General features: G+C 50.9%; 1 protein-coding gene across 5 annotated transcripts in view; it reads right to left on the reverse strand.

Moving 5' to 3' along the window:
* The window catches only part of LOC136582858 (transmembrane protein 272-like), a 66,151-nt gene extending 52,440 nt beyond the window's left edge, over positions 1 to 13,711 (reverse strand). The window contains exons 1-2 of one of the 5 annotated variants that reach the window (XM_066584129.1): positions 13,632 to 13,711; positions 2,378 to 2,413 (exon numbers count right to left, since the gene is read on the reverse strand). In XM_066584129.1, the coding sequence (XP_066440226.1) occupies positions 2,378 to 2,402 (25 nt within the window). In that variant the 5' untranslated portion in view covers positions 2,403 to 2,413; positions 13,632 to 13,711. Of the gene's footprint in view, positions 1 to 2,377; positions 2,414 to 13,215; positions 13,385 to 13,631 lie in introns of those variants that run through there. The other 4 variants (XM_066584131.1, XM_066584130.1, XM_066584128.1 and 1 more) reach the window with 4 other exon arrangements.
* Between the last annotated feature and the right edge of the window lie 6,774 nt (positions 13,712 to 20,485).

Below are 20,485 nucleotides of genomic sequence, written 5' to 3' on the forward strand. Positions count from 1 at the left end.
TATTCAGATTTTTTTATTATAAATACGGCAAAAGTTTTTTTAGTTTTTTTTTTAATTAGTTTTTTTTAATTAATAAAACTTTTCAAAACTAATTTGCTCTGATCGCTCCTTTAATATGATGTAATGCAATTGCATTACGTTATAAAGGGATCTGTCAGGAAATCTACGAAGCCATGTGATCTTTTTAAGCCCGAAAAGTGGTTACAAAAGAGAGGAGAATCATCAGTCTTTCCTTTAGGCTGGCTTCACAAGGGGCGGATTTCCCGCGCAAATTCCATCCAGAATTTTGCCGTGGCGAATTCGCCTGCGTCCGCTAATCCCGCGATTAGCCAGGCATCTGGACATGATTTCTCAGAAATTTCATTCACACGGGAAGGCAAATCTGTCTCGGCAAAGCCGGCGCTGCGGCGCGGATTCGCAGGCCGCAGTATGTCCATTCTGAGTGACACGGGTTTTAAAGCAGCGCCTTCCCGCCGGAAATCTCGCGTTTTTTCGCTGTGGCAAAATCGCGAGATTTCCGCCGGGAATACGCCCTGTGAGTACCCAACCTTAGGGCGCATTTAGACGACCGTATATCGGCCGGGTATTCATGCCGGCCAATATATGGCATCTCTCTCTGCAGGGGGAGGAGGCTGGAAGAGCCGGGAGCAGTGCTCTGAGCTCCCGCCCCCTCTCCACCCCCTCCCCGCCCCTCTGCGCAATTTGCAATGAGAGGAGACGGGGCGGGGCTAAGTGCTGGGAATTAACCCCCCCCCCCCCCCCGTTCTACCTCTTCTAATTGAAAATAGTGCAGGTGGGTGGAGAGGAGGCAGAGAGGGGGCGGGAGCTCAGGCTGGGACACACTTCTGCACTCCATACGTGAAAAGGATGGTGCAGAATTCAGTGTGGTCGGGCCCTATTTGCTTTGTCTTTCCAATATACATCATGGATTACCTTCTCTAGAGGCTCAGAATGATCACACAGACACAAAAGAGGGGCCTGTGCAATCAACAGGGGGAGATGGTAACTAAATAACAGCTCACACTGTAACAACTGGGATCAGGGAAATCTCTGACTGCAACCATTTGAGCACTAAGGCTGGGTTCACACAGGGTGGATTTGCTGCGGTTTTGCCGCAGAAGAACTGCTTTTGCGGCAAAACCGCTTCAAAGGTTAATTTTGGCTTGCGGGTTTTCCTGCGGATTTTCTTGCGGAAAAATCCGCAAGCGTTTTTTTTTCCGCAGCGCTTTTTTACTTTTGCAGCGTATTTTGGTGCGGATTTAGCTGCGTTCATAGAGGTCTATGGACAGAAAGCGCTGTGAAAAGACAGAAGAATGGACATGCTGCTTCATTTAAAACCGCGCCACAGTTGCATTTCCCACTGCGGCTGTGCGGAAAAAATCCATGCTGTGAGAACAGCTTTTTTCCAAAACTCATTTGTGCTGTATTGAACTGCAAACGCCGCGGTTTTGCCGCAGTGCGGACATGCAACGGCAATCCGCGGCAAAACCGCAGCAAATCCGTCCTGTGTGAATCCAGGCTAACAGTGCTATTACAAGTGATGGAATATTCCATCATGGGATATAAGCATCAAAATTCAAATGTCTAAGGCCTCCCTCAAACATGAATGTGGCAAAGTGCCGCAATTTCAAATTGCAGCGCTTTGCTGTAATTTCAGTTTTATTTTAGCGTGTTTTAGTTCACCCATCATTGTAATGGGTGAGGAGGTGCGCTAAACGGACAAAGATAGAGCTGACAACACTCGAAAATGGCGGTGCTGGAAGGCGCTGTCCAGCGCCGCAATCGATCGCCTGTCTGCGAGGCCCTATTCAAAACGCTGCAATAATTGTGGTAAAAAAAAGCCTGTGTGAGGGAAGCCTTACATGTAAATTTTGATGCGCCTTTGCATATCCGCAGTGATTCTGCTCAAATTTGCGTCAAAATCTCCATGTTAGACACGTGGATTTTTCCATGTGGCAGAATATTTCAGTACATGTGAAAGCAGGCTCAGATGTCAAGGTCAATATTGACTGTAAAATCAAACAAGTGTGACATAGTGAGGTAAACACCCCAGTAAGCCCATTGATAGGTTACCATAGCTGCTGGGGTCCCAAACAAATGGCCCCAGGTCTGCCATATGAATCCATCTAATAGAATTTTAATATCATATGTATTGGAAACTCTCTGTATTTCAGGGAGAATGGAGGTGCCGTCATATATCAGTGTCCAAGTTCCATTAGAAATAGCCCTTGCAGCCTGTGTGGACTAAGATGAATGCCTAGTTCCTGTGGAAAGCATTTGCATAAGGCAGGGCCATGTAAACAAAACCTATTATGCTTGGATGAATGTCTAGTTCCTATGAAAGGTGTTCATACAATGCAAACAATATTGGACTCACCTGAGCTGGCTGAGATTTCCCCCATGGTGGCAACTTCTAAAAGAAACAAACACATGTTTACCACAAGTAAATGACATCTGTTCCTCAATGCAAAGGAAATTCCAAAAATGTAGGTGCGTTTTACTTTAAGGCCGGGCCCACATGGGGGCTGATTTGCAGCGGAATGTCCGCAGTGGGCATTCCGCTGTAGATCAGCTGCAGAAAGCCTGCCTCGAAACTCTCACCATTTGGCGGGTTTTCATAGCGTACTCCTGTGTGGAATCCACCCTCTTGTTGAGAAGGGGTAAATTCTGCAGGGAAAACGGTGTTAAAATGGACATGCTGCTGAACTGAATTCCGCACCGCATGCCAGTTTCCGCACGGGTTTAGTGCAGATCTTAAAACTCTCATCCACTTTCCTGCTACTGTACATGCCACGGAATTTCCATGAGGGGGACCCACACAGAAGTTTCACAGCAAATCCACCATGTGTGAACCCCACCTCAAGAGGCTAAAAGCAAATATATGCAAAGTACAATAGCACACTAGTAACACCATGAAATATACCAATGGGGAATACATGACATTGCTAAATGTGCTATCTACACAACTGGAGTTCTTGGCGCACATTTTAAGAAAATTGTGAGAGCCCATCTGTCAGCCACAAGGCCACCCCATCAGATGGGACGCAAACATTTAGACTAGCCTCTTTGGGCCAATGGCCTCCAAATGAATTAGAGCATGTAGGATCCAAGATTGCCTTCTGAATATTTGGAGGTGCGGCTGCCCCCATAGTGGATGTTCCTCTGCCTGATCTGTTCAAGGCATTTTAATTAGCCCCAATTCATTTGGAGGCCACGGGCCCAAAGAGAGGTGAATCTGAATGTTAGGATCCCATTTGATGGAGGCCCCTGATAACTGGTTATTAACATACGTTTAGCTGTATTGCAGTTACATTCTCACCATTGGGGTATTTCACGGCTCTATTAGTGTTCGGCCACACGATCTATATGTAACATGTTTCTCAGTTATTTTGCCAAAATGCAAGGTGGTTTTAGAGATTAGCGAGAACAAAATACAACAGAAAGCAAAACTAATTGTTGAAACACCCGTTCTTGGAGCCACACATCAGCCGCACGCAGCTTGTTTAACTTTCTAGTTCAGTTGGTGGAGCAGGAGGGGTGTAACGTGCAAGCAACAAGTTTATTCTTGCTCCCAGGAGGGCAGAGAGATAAGGAAAAAGGATAATATCCTGTAGGGGTTGTTGGGATTAAAAAAAAAAAAAAAAATTAAAGTAATAGCTTGATAAAACGTATTTGACAAGAGCGCCCCACAATTAACCCATTAATGACCACCAATACACCTTTTTAGGCCTCATGTCCACTGGTAAAATGTGATTAAAAATCCGCAGCGTGATCCGCGCCCCATAGGGATGCATTGGACACCTGCAGGTAGTTAAATACCTGCGGATGTCATTTTCCCCTGAGGCGTGGATTGCGTGTGCGGGAAAACACCCGCAGCATGCTCCATTTCTAGTGCGGGTGTTCCACGGTCTATTGAAGCCTATGGAAGCCGTCCGGATCCATGGCACACCCGTACCTGAATTTCTGCTCTCCGGCGCGGTAGCGCGTGAGAGCAGGAGTTAAAAAAAAAAATGGAGTGCCCGGTGCATGCGTGCGGCACGCTGCAGGCATGCCGAGCACATCCGCCGGGCCGAAGAAAGAAGATCCGGCCGCGACGGAGGGAAGATCCGCAGCGTCCGGACAAGTAAGTTTAATCTTATTTTTAGCCTCATGTCTGTGGGAATGGAGGGACCCGCTGCGGGATTCTGCATGAAGAATCCGCGGCGGGCCGGATTTTCCCCGTGGACATGAGGCCTTTCAGTGCTGCATAAAAAGTCAGTTGCCAGGAGCTGGTCTGTATGATATCAGCTGAGCTCCTCCACTAATGGCCATTATCAGAGCTAGATGTGATCCCTGAGGTTTAACCCTTTGATAGCCAATAGTCAGTGCAACCATGCATCTAAGAGGCTGACAGAGGGAGGGGCTCCTTCTGTCACCCATAAGTTCCCTTCGGCACAGTCGTGGGGTGCATGTAGTTTGCTATGACACTCGGAGGCCTAACAATGGTCTCCAGGTCTTCCATTTCTGGTGGTCTGTGGTAGGGCATGATAGGCTTGTAGAATACTGAAGTAATGCTGTGTAGTCTATGAAGGATCAACGTGAAAGAAGTTTAAGACCACTAGGTTTCCCTCAGGCCTCCCTCACACAGGCGTTTGCAAAAACGCTGCGTTCTTCAACACTGTGTTTATTAGGTTTTCGGCAGCGTTAGCATGCGTGTTGACAGCGCTTTAAGCACAGCTGAAAATGTAGCCAAGGAAGCTGGAAACTTTTTTTTAGACTTGCTGGCATAGCAATCTGCGTTTAAAACGCAGCCCATTTATTTAAATGGGCAACGCAGGGCTGAAAATGGCCAAGAATAGAACATGCAACACCTACAAAAGCCCTGTGTGAGCAGCCCCATTGGAATGAATGGGAGTGTTTTAGTGTTTAGCGCAGCACTAAACGCTGTACAAAAATGCCTGTGTAAGCGAGGCCTCACACAGGCGCTGCTGAAAGCGCTGCGCTTTGCCGCGTTTTACTTCTGTTTTCATCCGCAGTGATGCTGCAGCCGATGCCCGCTTCTTGCACTTCTCATCGTTGATGAGGAGAGCTAAACGCCCAAAAATAGAACAGACTCCACTCGTAAATGGCGGGGCTGAAAAGTGACGCGATCGAGCGGCTGTCTGAGGCTGTGTGAGAGGCTCCGTTGAAGCTGTCAATGGGAGCCTCTGACAGCATTTAGCGCTGCGCTTATACGCTGAAAAAAGGCTCCGAGCGTGGCTGGTTTCTGGTCAGAGACCGGACGGCATGACATATTGTATGATAGTGACAACGGGAGACATTGCAGGAATCCCAGCAGTAAGAGTGACCGCGGCAAAGGGGAGCGCACTGAGACCAACGGTGAGAGTGACAGCGGGGGACATTGCAGGGAGTCCAGCGATGACAGTCATAGCGGTGGACGGGAGCTGTCATGCTGGTTTCTGGAGTAGAGATCAGCAACCACCGCAGGAATATAAGGTAGCCAATCGCCAGCTGTGGGTGCACCCTTTCACTCCCCCAGGACAACCCCAGGTCCCCACCCAAGATGCACCAGTACCGGGGAGGCCCCAGGCCACTCTCACACATGATCCGGAGGCCGGAGCAGCTCTCGGTATTCCCAATCCCTACCAGGTGTCAGGCACTTTATTCTACCTCCGTCTAGGTAGGCACTTGCGAGCTGTGGGCGATCCCTCCAGCTCTACCCAGACAAAGCCATGACAGCGTCTTGCGCTGCGCTGAAAATTCAGCGTTAAACACACACAAAAAAATGCCCGTGTCAGGCCTTCCTCGCGAAGGCGCTTTTTACGGTGAGTAGCGTGGTGTTCTGAGCGCTGCGCTAATCGCAGTATAACGGTCCCATTGTGTACAATGGAGCCTAGCAGACATCTGTTCATTTTCAAGCGGAGTCTGTTCTATTTCTTGTGTTTGGCGCACCTCATCAATGATGATGAAATATTTACAGTTTTTTTAAACACCCGCTTGTCCCCACTTAGGCCGACGGGCTTCTGTAGCGTTTCACAGCTGTGGACCTGCCCGTGACCCTGCGTACGGCAGCGTATGGCGGTAAAATTGTACTGCACATGACCGTATACTCACGCAGGCAGTAATGCGCTGTACACCTTTTGTTTATATCTCCTGTACCGTCGCTTACCGATGATGAGTATACCCGCAGCCCATACACAATGTAATTGTATATATGTCAAAATAGAGAACAATGGGCTCTATCTCGCATACATAGCGGCAAAATAGAACATGCTGCGTTCTATTTTGCACTGGCAGATTGCGCAATATTGACGTGCTAATGCGAGCGGAACTGCGTAAGGCAATGTAATAGATCGCCTGCGAGCTACTGCGTACCACATGGATGTACACAGCCCGCATAATACGCAATCCCAATACGATTGTGTGAGCGCTGCCTTATTATTATGTAAAAAAAACCTAAAAATCATTTACAAAATTGGTATCACTAAATAGTGACCAAAACATAGAGCATTATGTGACCCGCACAGTGAATGCTGTGAAAAAAGTCCATAGGTAATATGGTCAAAATTCCAATTTTTTTTTCTCATAAAAAAAACTAAAGAAAAAGTGCTAAAAATGTTGTATAAACCAAAAAATTGTACCATTTAAAGCTTGTCTCGCAATAAAACGCCTTCACAGGCTCTGTCGACATGAAAATAAAAATGTTATGGGACTATGAATGGGAAAAGCCGAAAATATATAATCTTTTTAAAAGGGTTTCTATTATTCTATGAGAGTGAGGCCGCTTTCATAGGGGCGACAAAATTGCGCGATTTTCTCGCGATGCGACAGTGCTACAAACCACATGTTTTGTCTGATGTGATGTTGTGAGAAAAAAAAGTCGCAACATGCTCTATGCTGCCGCGATTGTCGATGTTTTGCAGCCCATGCTTCCCTATGGAGCCTCCTTATTTATCGCATTTTACAAAGTAGCAATTTTCGTGAGATGCGATGTGATTCCCTACTCCTAAAATAAGGAGGTTTGTGCGCTCATTCATGTGATTTTTGGACGCGCTGTGGCTGCGACACGGCCCACTGAAAATCGCCAACGCCCGTGTGAATGAGCCCTAAAAGCCAAAAACAAAAAAACTGCGTGAAACTACCAGAAATGAGTTGCATCAACACTCCATATACATATGAAAAGAGGTCCTGAACAAATATGTACTACAGGGTTACTTATCCATCCATTCATTTACTCAATACCATCCCACTTATTATTCTCAATGAGGTCATACACATAAACATTCTTTTTTCCCCTCCGCATCGAGGTGTGGGAAAGGATCGTGGCACGCCCTATCTTTGGGCATTCCGTCGAGAACGCCTCGCCCCAGAATGGGGCCAGAAAAAAACATCGCACAGCATATGAGGAGGATGTGAGTGCAATGCCAGGTTTCTCATTGACACAAAAACGCCTTGCATCTGTGTGGAAATCGCACGTTCCGGGGCGTAATATCGGGCCGAGTTGTATGGCCCAATATCACGCTCGCCCCTTTTTGTGTTGCTATAGCCCGGGAGCCATAACTGTTTTGTTCCTTATTGCCTGCGCTCTGCGGCGGCTTCTTCTTTGCAGGTGATGTTTGCATTGATATCTTTGGGTCCTTTTAGGATACAATTTTTTGATCACTTTTTTCAGCTTTTTTTGAGAGCTGGGATGACCAAAAACCAGTAATACTGACATTTTTTTATTTTTCCTTACAGTATTCACTATGCAGGTAAAATAACTTGATAATTGTATAGTTCAGCTCATTACGGACGCAGCAAAACAAATTATGTATAATTATTTTTAATCTTTTATTTCAATCCACTAATAAAAGACTTTATAAAGGAAAAAGTAAATTTTTGTTTTCTTACATTTTTTAGTCCCACTAGCAGACTTGACCATGCACTATTTAAAGTCCTCAGAGTAGGCCTAATGCACACGGGCTGTATTAGCAAATACAGCCCATAGGACATGCATTTCCGTGCCCATGAGCGGAAATCAACTGCAATATTCCACTCGCAGTGAGGAAATTACAGCATGTCCTATTTCAGTGCGAGCCTCGCACAGGCTCGCACATCCACATCATTGCTGACGCGCTCGCTCTGCACTGCGCATGTGCACCAGCTGGGACGTCCACAGCGCAGCGTGAAGGCGCCAAATAGGTAAGCCGGAGATCACTGCAAGGGCATATTATTGCATACCGCTGCGAGAACCTCGCAGTTAGAATCCAACTCGGCCATGTGCATTCGGCCTAATGCCTTTGACCCTCGGCTTACCTGTCAAAGCCGTTAGGCCAGCGATGACGTGGATAGTGCAAGCCTCTGTGAGGGTCTCACTAGAATAGGATGTGCTGTGATTTCCACCCCGCGAGCTGAATATCGCAGTTGATTTTTCAATGCATGTCCTATGGGCTGTATAGGCTGCAGGATCCAGAGCTCCAGATCCCGCAGTGTAAATACGCCTGTGTGCATTGGGCTGAACTAAACATGTAAAGATCTATTCGCTGCAGGAGAGCTCATGCTAGTTTTATACCAGGAAACCAGTTTCTTGAAGAAAAAAAATAAACAATGGCCGCATGTGCTAAGGCATGACAACTAGGGGCTTGTGATATGGACCGACAGGGATTCTGCCTGTAATATTTCTAATGGATAGAAAGTGAAAAGGTAAAAGCCACAATCAAGTCACGGACAAACGTAGCATTGTCCATTTACACAGCTGGGTGCAACGTATTAGCAAAAAAATACGCCGCAGCCCAGAAATCCCCCGGTCGGTATAAATCCTTAGAATTAGGCTGGATTCACACGAATGTATATCGGCTCGGTTTTCACGCTGAGCCGATATACCTCGTCCTCATCTGCGGGGGGGGGGGGGGGATGGAAGAGCCAGGAGCAGGAACTGACCTCCCGCCCCCTCTCTGCCTCCTCTCCGCCCCTCTGCACTATTTGCAATGGGGAGAGGCAGGATGGGGCGGGACTAATTCTGCCCCCACCCCTTCCCACCTCCTTTTATTGCAAATAGTGCAGAGGGGCGGAGAGAAGGCAGAGAGGGGCGGGAGCTCAGTTCCTGCTCCTGGCTCTTCCATCCTTCCCCCCCCCTGCAGATGAGGACGACGTATATCGGCTCGGCGTGAAAACCGAGCCGATATACGTTAGTGTGAATCCAGCCTTACTTCTAATAGTTAAATAGTGGCAGCTGTCATATTTTCCCGGCATTGGACAAGAAAAAGCCTTGCATCACTTTGGGGAAGAAGTGATCGTCTGCCGCGGTGCGATGCTGCCACTGGCCCCATTGAGAACAATGGGAGATGTGATGCGAGACCACACACAAAGATAGGACGTGCCGTGATGTTTTTCCACATTATTGCTCATGTGTATGACCCTTTTCTCGCAAGGCGCAGTGTGAAGCCAGTCTTAGGGCTCCTTCACACGAGCATATGCATTTTTACGTTCACACGTCCGCCCTGTAAATTCACATGAATGGACGATTTTCCGCGATCAAGTCCTGAGCTTAATTAGCGTTTTCTCGTCCATTCACATGGCTGGGTACGTCGTATTAGTGAAAAAATACGCCACAACCCTGGAAAACCCTATACTGCCTCCTTCTCCCTTTTTTTCCAACTCCTATGGGAGCCTCCGGCGTATATCGGTCAATAGTTAGAAGCAGAACTCTTTTTTTACCCAGGGTATAATTGAAGGTGCAGATTTGGTCGCGTATCTTCCATTTTTTATGGTGTGAAGTTTTTACCATAAATTCGCCTGTGTGAACGAATGCATTGGAAACCAATGATTCAGATGGTCGCATATATCCGTGTATATACGCTCGTGGGAATAAATCCTGAGGGCTTCAACAGATGAATGTATCTTAAAATATGCTTAAAGCAGCTAAGTGTATTTGAGCATGCGCAGGGTTTGGAGATGGTCCTAAACAGGCTGATACGCACGTGCCAGCGCATAGTAATGTAATTGGTGCGCTGAAAATGCCAGTTCCCACGTGCGCGATATTCCCTTACCGTGGAATAGAATGGCTATTTAAAGACAAATTAGGGCCAGCTGTCTTCTAATCCCTGCGTTTCATGCCGGGTCATACCTTCCCCTCCCTTTTTGTAAGCTGCCCTAGACTTGCATAACACAACTCTATCTTCATCTGGGTAGTAGGAAGTACTTACCCCAGTTTAGCGTGAAGGTTTTCAGGTGGTCGGGCTGACCGTGGTACCTACCATTTGTAATTTTATGGATTTTTTGGACTACAAGAAAATTAAAAGTGTTAAGGAGCCGCTTTCCTCCGATCCCTTCTTGTACACAGGATTTGCGCACGAGGCATGAGTTTCACGCACGTGAAAACCTTCGCAAACACGTTTGTCTGTTTTAAGCCCTAAAGGCTCATGCACATGGGTGGATTTCTGCTGCGGAATCTGCGGTGGGCGGGCGTCTGTCCGTGGATTCCGCAGCAATGTCCGTCCTTAGCATACAATGGGAAAGTGATTTTCATGCACACAAGTGGAATCCAGTTGTGGTTTCCGCTCACGGATAAAAAAAATTGCGACATGCTCTATTTTAGAGCGTTTTCCATGCAGACGGCTTTGATTAAAGTCAATGAAAGCCATCCGATCCACGGCCCTTCCGCAATAATCATTGTAGAAAGGCAGTGGAATCCGTGTCACTACCTAGCGACAGAGCGGGGGAAATCTGTACTGCGCATGTGCGCCGGCAACCCAATCCGCAGTACAGAAGAAAAGACAGGTAAGCAAGGTCGCCGGCAGAGAGCCATATCTTTCTCAACAAGATTCTTTGCTGTTTTTGACTTATACTAACAGATCCAAAATACTGCCGTGTGAAAGTGGACTTAGGCCGGGCTCACACAGGCGGGTTGGATTCCGCATGTGGATGTCTGCAGCGGAAGACCTGCGAATGACCACGGAAACTAACTGCGAATGGTTGCATATGAATGTAGTTTTCAGCACTGATGTACGCGTATGGACAGCGTATCGTCCGCACAGAAGAAAGGTCCCAAGTAGGGAATGGAATCAGAAAGTAGCCAAACCCCCCGAAACGCCCTTCTATCGCTGAGGTGATATTCTCTTGTGCTGTCATGGTGAGACGTTCTGAAAGCCTTCAGGACGGGTTAGTGATCTCTGGGCTCCATGCCTTCAGAACGGGCTAGTGTTCTCTGGACTCCATGCCTTCAAGACAAACAAGTGCTCTCTGGGCTCTATACCTTCAGGACGGGCTAGTTCTCTCTGGGCTCCATGTCTTCGGGGCGGGCTAGTTCTCTCTGGCCTCCATATCTTCGGGGCGGGCTAGTGCTCTCTGGGCTCCATGTCTTCGGGGAGGGCTAGTGCTCTCTGGGCTCCATGCCTTTAAGGTGGGCTAGTGCTCTCTGGGCTCCATGCCTTCAGGGTGGGCTAGTGCTCTCTGGGCTCCATGCCTTCAGGGTGGGCTACTGCTCTCTGAGCTCCATGCCTTCAGGCCGGGATACTGCTCTCTGGGCTCCATGTCTTCAGAATGGGCTAATGCTCTCTGGGCTCCATGCCTTTAGGGTGGGCTAGTGCTCACTGGGCTCCATGCCTTCAGGACGGGCTAGTGCTCTCTGGACTCCATGCCTTCAGAACGGGCTAGTGCTCTCTGGGCTCCATGCCTTCAGGGTGGGCTAGTGTTTTCTGGGCTCCATGCCTTCAGGACGGGCTAGTGTTCTCTGGACTCCATGCCTTCAGGACGAACAAGTGCTCTCTGGGCTCCATACCTTCAGGACGGGCTAGTTCTCTCTGGGCTCCATGTGTTCGGGGCGGGCTAGTTCTCTCTGGGCTCCATGTCTTCGGGGAGGGCTAGTGCTCTCTGGGCTTCATGCCTTCAGGACGGGCTAGTGCTCTCTGGGCTCCATGTCTTCAGGGTGGGCTAGTGCTCTCTGGGCCTCTATACCTTCAGGACAGGCAAAAGCTCTCTGGGCTCCATACCTTCAGGGTGGGCTAGTGCTCTCTGGGCTCCATGCCTTCAGGGTGGGCTAGTGCTCTCTGGGCTCCATGCCTTCAGGGTGGGCTAGTGCTCTCTGAGCTCCATGCCTTCAGGGCGGGATACTTCTTTCCGGGCTCCATGTCTTCAGAATGGGCTAGTGCTCTCCAGCCTTGGCTAATGTATAATGCTGTAGTACAAACCACTTGTTGAGGAGGAGCCCAGAAGAACAAGTGGAGGCTTCGGACAGTTTAGACGGGTTGTTGCTCCCCAGACAGTCCTGCATTGTCTGTCCACAAATTCCTGCTGTCTTCATACCATTTGTTATTTGCTCTCCTAGCAACGTGCGTACGAATCCGTGCCCATACGCAATGTTAATAGCATATGCCCTGCGGATCGAATGCATCATGAATGGAGCTCATATCGCGTAATCCACGGTAAAATAGAGCATGTTGCGATTTTGCTTCCTGCAAGTGTGAGTGACCCGGCGTTAGTCCATGCATTTCAATGCCCGGTGTTACTGCCTATCATCCGCACGGACAAAGATTACGGAATCTGCAATTAAAATTCGCTCGTGTGAGACCCCCCTGAGGCCATTCTCAGCCTGCCTGCCCTTTAAAGCGTTTATCGCGGTGTTTGAAACGCCACGGTAAACACTGTACAGCGCCTCCATTGATTTCAATGGGCCCTTGCAGACTAGCGTTTGAACACAGCGTTTCCAATGCCGCGATTTTCTACTGCTGTCTGCTCTATTTTTGTGCGTTTCACACTCACCTCATCACCCATCACAATGGTCGGGAGCGTTAAAAAACGCTGTTGAACTCGGTACAATGTATTTCAAAACGCCGCTTGTAATTTACGGTAAAACCTCTACGTTTGAAGCGTTACGTCTTACCGACGGCGTGTGAGCGCGGCCGTAGCGTATATTCACACTCTCTAGTGACGGACTGTCTGCAGTCACAGCAGTTCTATAATGGAAAGTACTGCCGCCCCGTGTGAGGGAATTACACAGCAATGCTGGGAACTAGTCCCCTACAGATGCAGGCTGCTGCACACATCCAGCAGACTACTTCTGGGAAGTTTCCCTGACCTTCGCGGATGACAGAGATCTGCAGTGCATCACTTACCGACCACTCCGCAGCCTGAAGTTATCAGGTCTGCCAATGCCGCCGCCCTGCCGTCCCTGCATGCCTTCCCTCCACTGTGTAAACAAGTGCGCTGCTGCCCGCACCCCCATATACATACATGTAGCTATATACTGCAGTCATCTACCTCACGGGCTGCAGCCTCGGTATACCGTCCTCACCTCGGCGGATAAGGCGCTCTCTAATGTCCCCGTCCCTGCCTCCAGCACCGTCTGGCCTGGTACCAGTGCTGAGGACAGCCGAACAGCTGCAGGCCCGGCCCAGGACCGGCCCCTCACTGCAGCAGAGGGAGGAGGCGGCACACAGCTCCAAGTTGGAATCAGTTCAAGTCCCGTAAAGAGCTCAATACTCGGGGGCTCACGGGCTGGATGACCGGGAGCTCAAGGGCTGGATGACCGGGAGCTCAAGGGCTGGATGCGGGGACGGAGTCTCGCGTTGTAGCCTGCACTATACACAGTACATAACAGCCGGTGTACGATATAACGGGAGCCTGCGGGTGATGGATGCGACTGTCCCACTAGTGAGCAGCAAGGAGCCTCTCACCTCCGTGCGGGAAGATGCAGCGCCGTGATATACAGACGTTCAGCAATAGGCAGAGGGACTGCCGGGTGTGTGAGGTAGAGGGGGTCTCCTCAGGGACGGGCCCCTGCCGGGTGTGTGAGGTAGAGGGGGTCTCCTCAGGGACAGGCCCCTGCCGGGTGTGTGAGGTAGAGAGGGTCTCCTCAGAAACAGGCCCCTGCCGGGTGTGTGAGGTAGAGGGGGTTTCCTCAGGGACGGGCCCCTACCGGGTATGTGAGGTAGAGGGGGTCTCCTCAGTGATGGGCCCCTTCCGGGTGTGTGAGGTAGAGAGGGTCTCCTCAGGGACGGCCCCTGCCGGGTGTGTGAGGTAGAGGGGGTCTCCTCAGGGACAGGCCCCTGCTGGGTGTGTGAGGTAGAGGGGATCTCCTCAGTGACGGGGCCCCTGCCAGGTGTGTGAGCTAAAGGGGGTCTCCTCAGGGACGGGCCCCTGCCAGGTGTGTGAGGTAGAGTGAGTCTCCTCAGGGACAGGCCGCTGCCGGGTGTGTGAGGTAGAGGGGGTCTCCTCAGGGACGGGCCCCTGCCGGGTGTGTGAGGTAGAGGGGGGTCTCTTCAGTGACGGTCCCCTGCCGGGTGTGTGAGGTAGAGTGGGTCTCCTCAGGGACGGGCCCCTGCCGGGTGTGTGAGGTAGAGAGGGTCTCCTCAGGGACGGGCCCCTGCCGGTTGTGTGAGGTAGAGGGGGTCTCCTCAGGGACAGGGCCCCTACCGGGTGTGTGAGGTAGAGGGGGTCTCCTCAGGGACGGGCCCCTGCCGGGTGTGTGAGCTAGAGGGGGTCTCCTCAGGGACGGGCCCCTGCCGGGTGTGTGAGCTAGAGGGGGTCTCCTCAGGGATGGGCCCCTGCCGGGTGTGTGAGGTAGAGTGGGTCTCCTCAGGAACAGGCCCCTGCCGGGTGTGTGAGGTAGAGGGGGTCTCCTCAGGGACGGGCCCCTACCGGGTATGTGAGGTAGAGGGGGTCTCCTCAGTGATGGGCCCCTTCCGGGTGTGTGAGGTAGAGGGGGTCTCCTCAGGGACGGGCCCCTGCCGGGTGTGTGAGGTAGAGAGGGTCTCCTCAGGGACGGGCCCCTGCCGGTTGTGTGAGGTAGAGGGGGTCTCCTCAGGGACAGGGCCCCTACCGGGTGTGTGAGGTAGAGGGAGTCTCCTCAGGGACGGGCCCCTGCCGGGTGTGTGAGCTAGAGGGGGTCTCCTCAGGGACGGGCCCCTGCCGGGTGTGTGAGGTAGAGGGGGTCTCCTCAGGGACGGGCCCCTGCCGGGTGTGTGAGGTAGAGGGGGTCTCCTCAGGGACGGGCCCCTGCCGGGTGTGTGAGGTAGAGAGGGTCTCCTCAGAAACAGGCCCCTGCCGGGTGTGTGAGGTAGAGGGGGTTTCCGCAGGGCCGGGCCCCTACCGGGTATGTGAGGTAGAGGGGGTCTCCTCAGTGATGGGCCCCTTCCGGGTGTGTGAGGTAGAGAGGGTCTCCTCAGGGACGGCCCCTGCCGGGTGTGTGAGGTAGAGGGGGTCTCCTCAGGGACGGGCCCCTGCCGGGTGTGTGAGCTAAAGGGGGTCTCCTCAGGGACGGGCCCCTGCCAGGTGTGTGAGGTAGAGTGAGTCTCCTCAGGGACAGGCCGCTGCCGGGTGTGTGAGGTAGAGGGGGTCTCCTCAGGGACGGGCCCCTGCCGGGTGTGTGAGGTAGAGAGGGTCTCCTCAGGGACGGACCCCTGCCGGGTGTGTGAGGTAGAGGGGGGTCTCTTCAGTGACGGGCCCCTGCCGGGTTTGTGAGGTAGAGGGGGTCTCCTCAGGGACGGGCCCCTGCCGGGTGTGTGAGGTAGAGAGGGTCTCCTCAGGGACGGGCCCCTGCCGGTTGTGTGAGGTAGAGGGGGTCTCCTCAGGGACAGGGCCCCTGCCGGGTGTGTGAGCTAGAGGGGGTCTCCTCAGGGATGGGCCCCAGCCGGGTCTGTGAGGTAGAGTGGGTCTCCTCAGGAACAGGCCCCTGCCGGGTGTGTGAGGTAGAGGGGGTCTCCTCAGGGACGGGCCCCTACCGGGTATGTGAGGTAGAGGGGGTCTCCTCAGTGATGGGCCCCTTCCGGGTGTGTGAGGTAGAGGGGGTCTCCTCAGGGACGGGCCCCTGCTGGGTGTGTGAGGTAGAGGGGGTCTCCTCAGTGACAGGCCCCTGCCGGGTGTGTGAGGTAGAGGGGGTCTCCTCAGTACATGTACCTACCAGGTTGTGGGGTGGCCAGGGTCTCATTGAGGGGTCCCTGTGGGGTGGATTGGGTCTCCTCATTGAGGGGTCCCTGTGGGGTGTCCGGGGTCTCTTCAGTGCAGGCCCCTGCTGGGTGTGTGAAGTGGAGGGGGTCTCCTTAGTGCGGGCCGCAGCTGGGTGTTTGAGGTGGTCTCCTCAGTGAGTGGTCCCTGTAGGGTAGAGGGGGTCTCCTCAATAAGGGGTCCCTGCAGGGCATGTAAGGTTGTGGGGGGTCTCCTCAGTGAGGGCTCCCTGCCGGGTGTTTGAGGTGGAGGGAGTCTCCTCAGTGAGAGGTCCCTGCTGGGTGTGTAGGGTGGAGGGAGACTCCTCACTGAGGGCTCCCTGCCTGGGTTGTAGGAAGGGGGGCATCACCTCAGTGAGGGGTCCCTGCCGGTCAGACCTTCTGTGGTACTGCTGCTGTCGCCCCTCAGCCTCTCCGTAGTCTCACTTGGGGCAACTTAACTCCTGTTTGCACCTTAATGGCCAACAAAATTTTTTAGTTTTTTTGCATTGTCTCACGTTAACTACATGCGGGCGAGTGCGATATCGGCCTGAGAGACGCGCGCCGATGTGAGGCCTCCCATCACTTCAGTACAGTAGCGATCCCCAGGCGTGGCTTTCAGGTGCGTTAGCGAATCAGTAAGAGCTTCCCATTGTTGTCAATGGAAAACCTCACATCACACTCGTGGGCACGCCGTGTGATGGGTTTCACTGTCACATTGAAAACAATGGTCGATGCGTTCCAAAGAACATGAAAAGCCATCACTCATGTATGCCAGTCAGAAGCCGTGCTCAGCCATTCAATGACGGCTGAGCGCTGCCTCTGATTGGTCACAGCGGTCAGCCAATCAGATGCAGTGCTTTCTGGAAGAGGGGATTTTTAAATTTAAGCTGCATTCCGCATGCAGAAAACAAATCGCAGCATGCTCTATTTCAGGACGGGTTCCGTGCGGACGGCTTCCATTGATGCGATTCGATATGCAGTGTCTACACGCTGGTGTGAATGGAACTATGAAAGTCCATTGGCTCCATTCACCGCATATTACCTGCAAAATATACGCATGAGTAACACTGGGTGACAATATTCAAGCCTATATTCCAGCCTCCAGGTGCCATTGCCACTCTTTGGGACCCTGCAATCACATGATGTGGGTCCAATGGGTGACAGAGGGAGCCCCCTCCTCCTGTCAGCCTTCTACATACCATGGCCGCCGTCAAAAGATGTATGGGTGGTTGTTAAGGGGATAACGATTGGGGGACAGGCTGAAACAGATGCCTGATGCTCTGCTGCCTATAGTAGCCATTAGTAGTGAAGGAGGGTTATGTACTAAGAGAAGAGGCCAAACGCACACAGCTACAGTAAGGGTGCCTGTCCACGGGCGTGAATCACGCCCTCTGAAGCTTTCCATAACACTGCTATGGAAAGCGCCCGACACTGGCCACGAGCAGAGAATCATTGCGATTCTCCGCGGTCAGCCTACCTATCAGATAGGGCTGACCGGCGGAGATTTGGCGGCGGCGGCGGAGATCCGCCGCGGGATACCGCAACGCCTGTGGACAGGGGGCCTAAGTGGATTAAGGGGGAGGAGACCCGGAGTCACATGCCACAGGCTGAACACATGACTCCTCACAGCCCGCCGCAGAAAGCAACAAAAAGTCTGTGCTCCAGCGGTCCGTCCAGCAGCCCTCCAATATTAGTTTCAGGGTTTACAACCTGAATTTTCCTTTTTTCTTGATATCTTATCCAAAAATCACAGACAGAGAACATTTTCTATTGAAATGTTTGAAAACCATAATGAAAGAAAAAGATTGTAAGTCCGGATTCACATAAACGTATTTGTGCAGCGTATTAAGCACAAACAAATTTGCGCAATACGCAATGGATAGAATCCATTGATTTCAATGAGCTCGTTCACATAAGCGTATTTTGTTCGTGCAAAAAAAATGCAGCACGCTCTATTTTCTTGTGTATTTACATACGAAAGAGCGCATATTGATCTAATCGCCCATTTTAATGAGTGGGAGCACGGTTGCGTGTTTTGTTGCGCACAAATGCACATGATTTGTGCACGCAAAAAATCTAAAGAAATATTTGAGAAATTATATGTTAAAGGGTTAATGTAACTTTCAAACTCACTTCTGAAAAACAACAGTGTATAAACAGTACTGCTGAGGCCACTTTCACATAGCCGTGGAAAACGCACAAGATTTCCGAGTTGCGAGACACACAAATCACGCACGAATATGTACCCCACACTTTTGCATGGATCCTTATACAGGAGCGATTTTTCATTGCGGTGTGGAAAAAAAATTGCGTCATGTCCTATCTTTGGGCGTTCCCTCTGACTGCATCGTGCATTGTTTTACAATGGGACATAAAAACGTATTGTGATGTGTACGCAAGTGCGATGCAAGGGTTCTCATTGAAAACAATGGGAAACACTTGCCGATCCTCCAGCGTGACCTCGCAATCGCAACCTCACTGAAGCGTGGGAAGGGGTTTTTTTTAACATGAAAACGCCTTGCATCTGCATGTTCCCGAGCGCAATATCGAGTTTCACAGCCCGATATTGCACTTGGCCGTGCGCTGGATGCCTAAAATGCAGGTCTTTAATATCATTTATAAATGTAAGCCAACACCCTGACTGAACCCAGTATGTCGCCTCCTTCATACGGACTGCATCTACTGCAGCTGATATGCAGGAAAACCGTAGAGACCAAATCCACAACTAAATGCTAAAGATCTGACCGTGTTGATGTTTTTTCAGTGGATCTGCTGCAGACATCTGCAGCATACGTAGACAAGCTGTGAATGTTTTTTTCAAAAACGCTGCAAATTCGTTGTAGAAACTTTCTGCACCATTTGAAAATTTAAAGAAATCTCTTCCACATTACTTGTACTGTAAGGCTTATGTCTACAGGAGCTCACAGCGAAATCCAACCCTGCCCGTGGCCGAGGACACTGCGTTACCTGTCCGAGTCCGGGTCCTCTCTTTTCTGTTCTATGGATGCACGTGGACACACCGCCTGGCGCGCATGCGCAGCACAACTTAAAGTTTTTTTGTTTAACTCCTGCTTTCCCACAAAATCGGCGGCCCTTCCGCAGTTCATTGAGGATGGGCCGCGGATCGGACAGTTTCCATTGACGTCAATGGAAGCCATCTGTGCAGGTCCCACACTGGAATGGAGCATGCTGTGATTTCTTTTCTAGACCACAAAAGATATCTGCATGCTTTAATTCCAGCGCGGACGCCCATGTTCCTCTATGGGCGGCTTGAACTGTGAATTGTCCACGCGGATTCCACATTTCAGTTCCGCCCGTGGACATTGGGCCTGTGTGCTGTGGAATTTCTGCCACATTCACTTGTGCAGGTTTTCATGGGGTTTTGTTTTTAGTTCAATAACTCTGTTTTACACGGAGCCATAATAGCGTATTTATAGCGTTCACGGGGTCTAACAAGTAATCCGTCATTTTACAAATCCAGCAAAAAAAGATGTGGTATGCACCAACTTTTCAGGAGAAATAAGATCCAGACAAATCAGCAGCGCCGGTGTAAGCAAACCGAAAATAGACTGAAAGGAAAGGGATAATAGAGGACACAGGGATGTGCGCAGAAATCCTAGCTCCCCATTGTAGAACTATAGGAGTGCAGCAGCAGAAGGGTTTTTGTAGGTTTGTAAGCTCCTCTGAAGGGGATGGTTTGCAGGTTTCTTTGGAAAATGTTGTTGGAGGGACGGTGTCTGATGTGTTCGGCTGGGTTCACACAGGGCGGATTTGCCACAGAATTTCCCTGCGGAATTTGGCTGCAGCAAATCTACCTGCAGCCGCCAATCCCAGGATTCGCAAGGCATGTGGACAAAATTTGTCAAAAATCTCGTCCACACGGGGGGGATATCCATCGGGGCAAAGCCAGCATTAGCTGTTGCGGATTCCCGGGATGCAGTATGTCAATTCTTTTTTTTTTTCCGTTGCGACCTCGCTCCTCTCTATGGGAGAGCCGGCAACAACGGAGAAGCATGCGGCAAAGCTGCTCCAAAACCCGCGGCTAAGTGCCGCAGCTTTTGAAACTGCTTATCCCGCTAAAATCTCCCGGTTTTCCGCAGGGGCAAGATTTCCACGCCAGATCTGCCCTATGTGAACCCAGCCTTAGGGTATCACCAATGTCAGTTCAATAAGTACTGTCCTTTAACCCCTTAAAGGGGTTCTGTCAGCAAAAAGAAAATTCTATACCCACCTGTACCTCACCGGGCCTTTAACCAGACACCTTCTCGTCTTCCCATGTCCGTCCTGCAGGCTGTATAAGGCAGTGCAGGAGCTGGCAAAGTTCCAGCTTCCGCAATTGCCTCGACCACTGCCGGGTAGCAAGTACTTCTGCCCTGGTCAGTGGCTGGCACGTGACACCGGGCGCGCAACACGTCACGAGGGGGTGTCTGGTGAACGGCCCGGTGAGGTACAGGAGAGTATAGAATTTTTTTTTTGCTGACAGAACCCCTTTAAGGCCATGACCTATTTTAGCCTTAACCCCTTAGTGACCAAGCCTGTTTGCGCCTTAATGACCAGGCCAAATTTTGGAAATCTGACATGTGTCACTTTTACATGGAAAAACA

Source organism: Eleutherodactylus coqui, chromosome 11 (genome assembly GCF_035609145.1).
Source record: "Eleutherodactylus coqui strain aEleCoq1 chromosome 11, aEleCoq1.hap1, whole genome shotgun sequence".
In the NCBI taxonomy this organism is placed as follows: domain Eukaryota; kingdom Metazoa; phylum Chordata; class Amphibia; order Anura; family Eleutherodactylidae; genus Eleutherodactylus; species Eleutherodactylus coqui.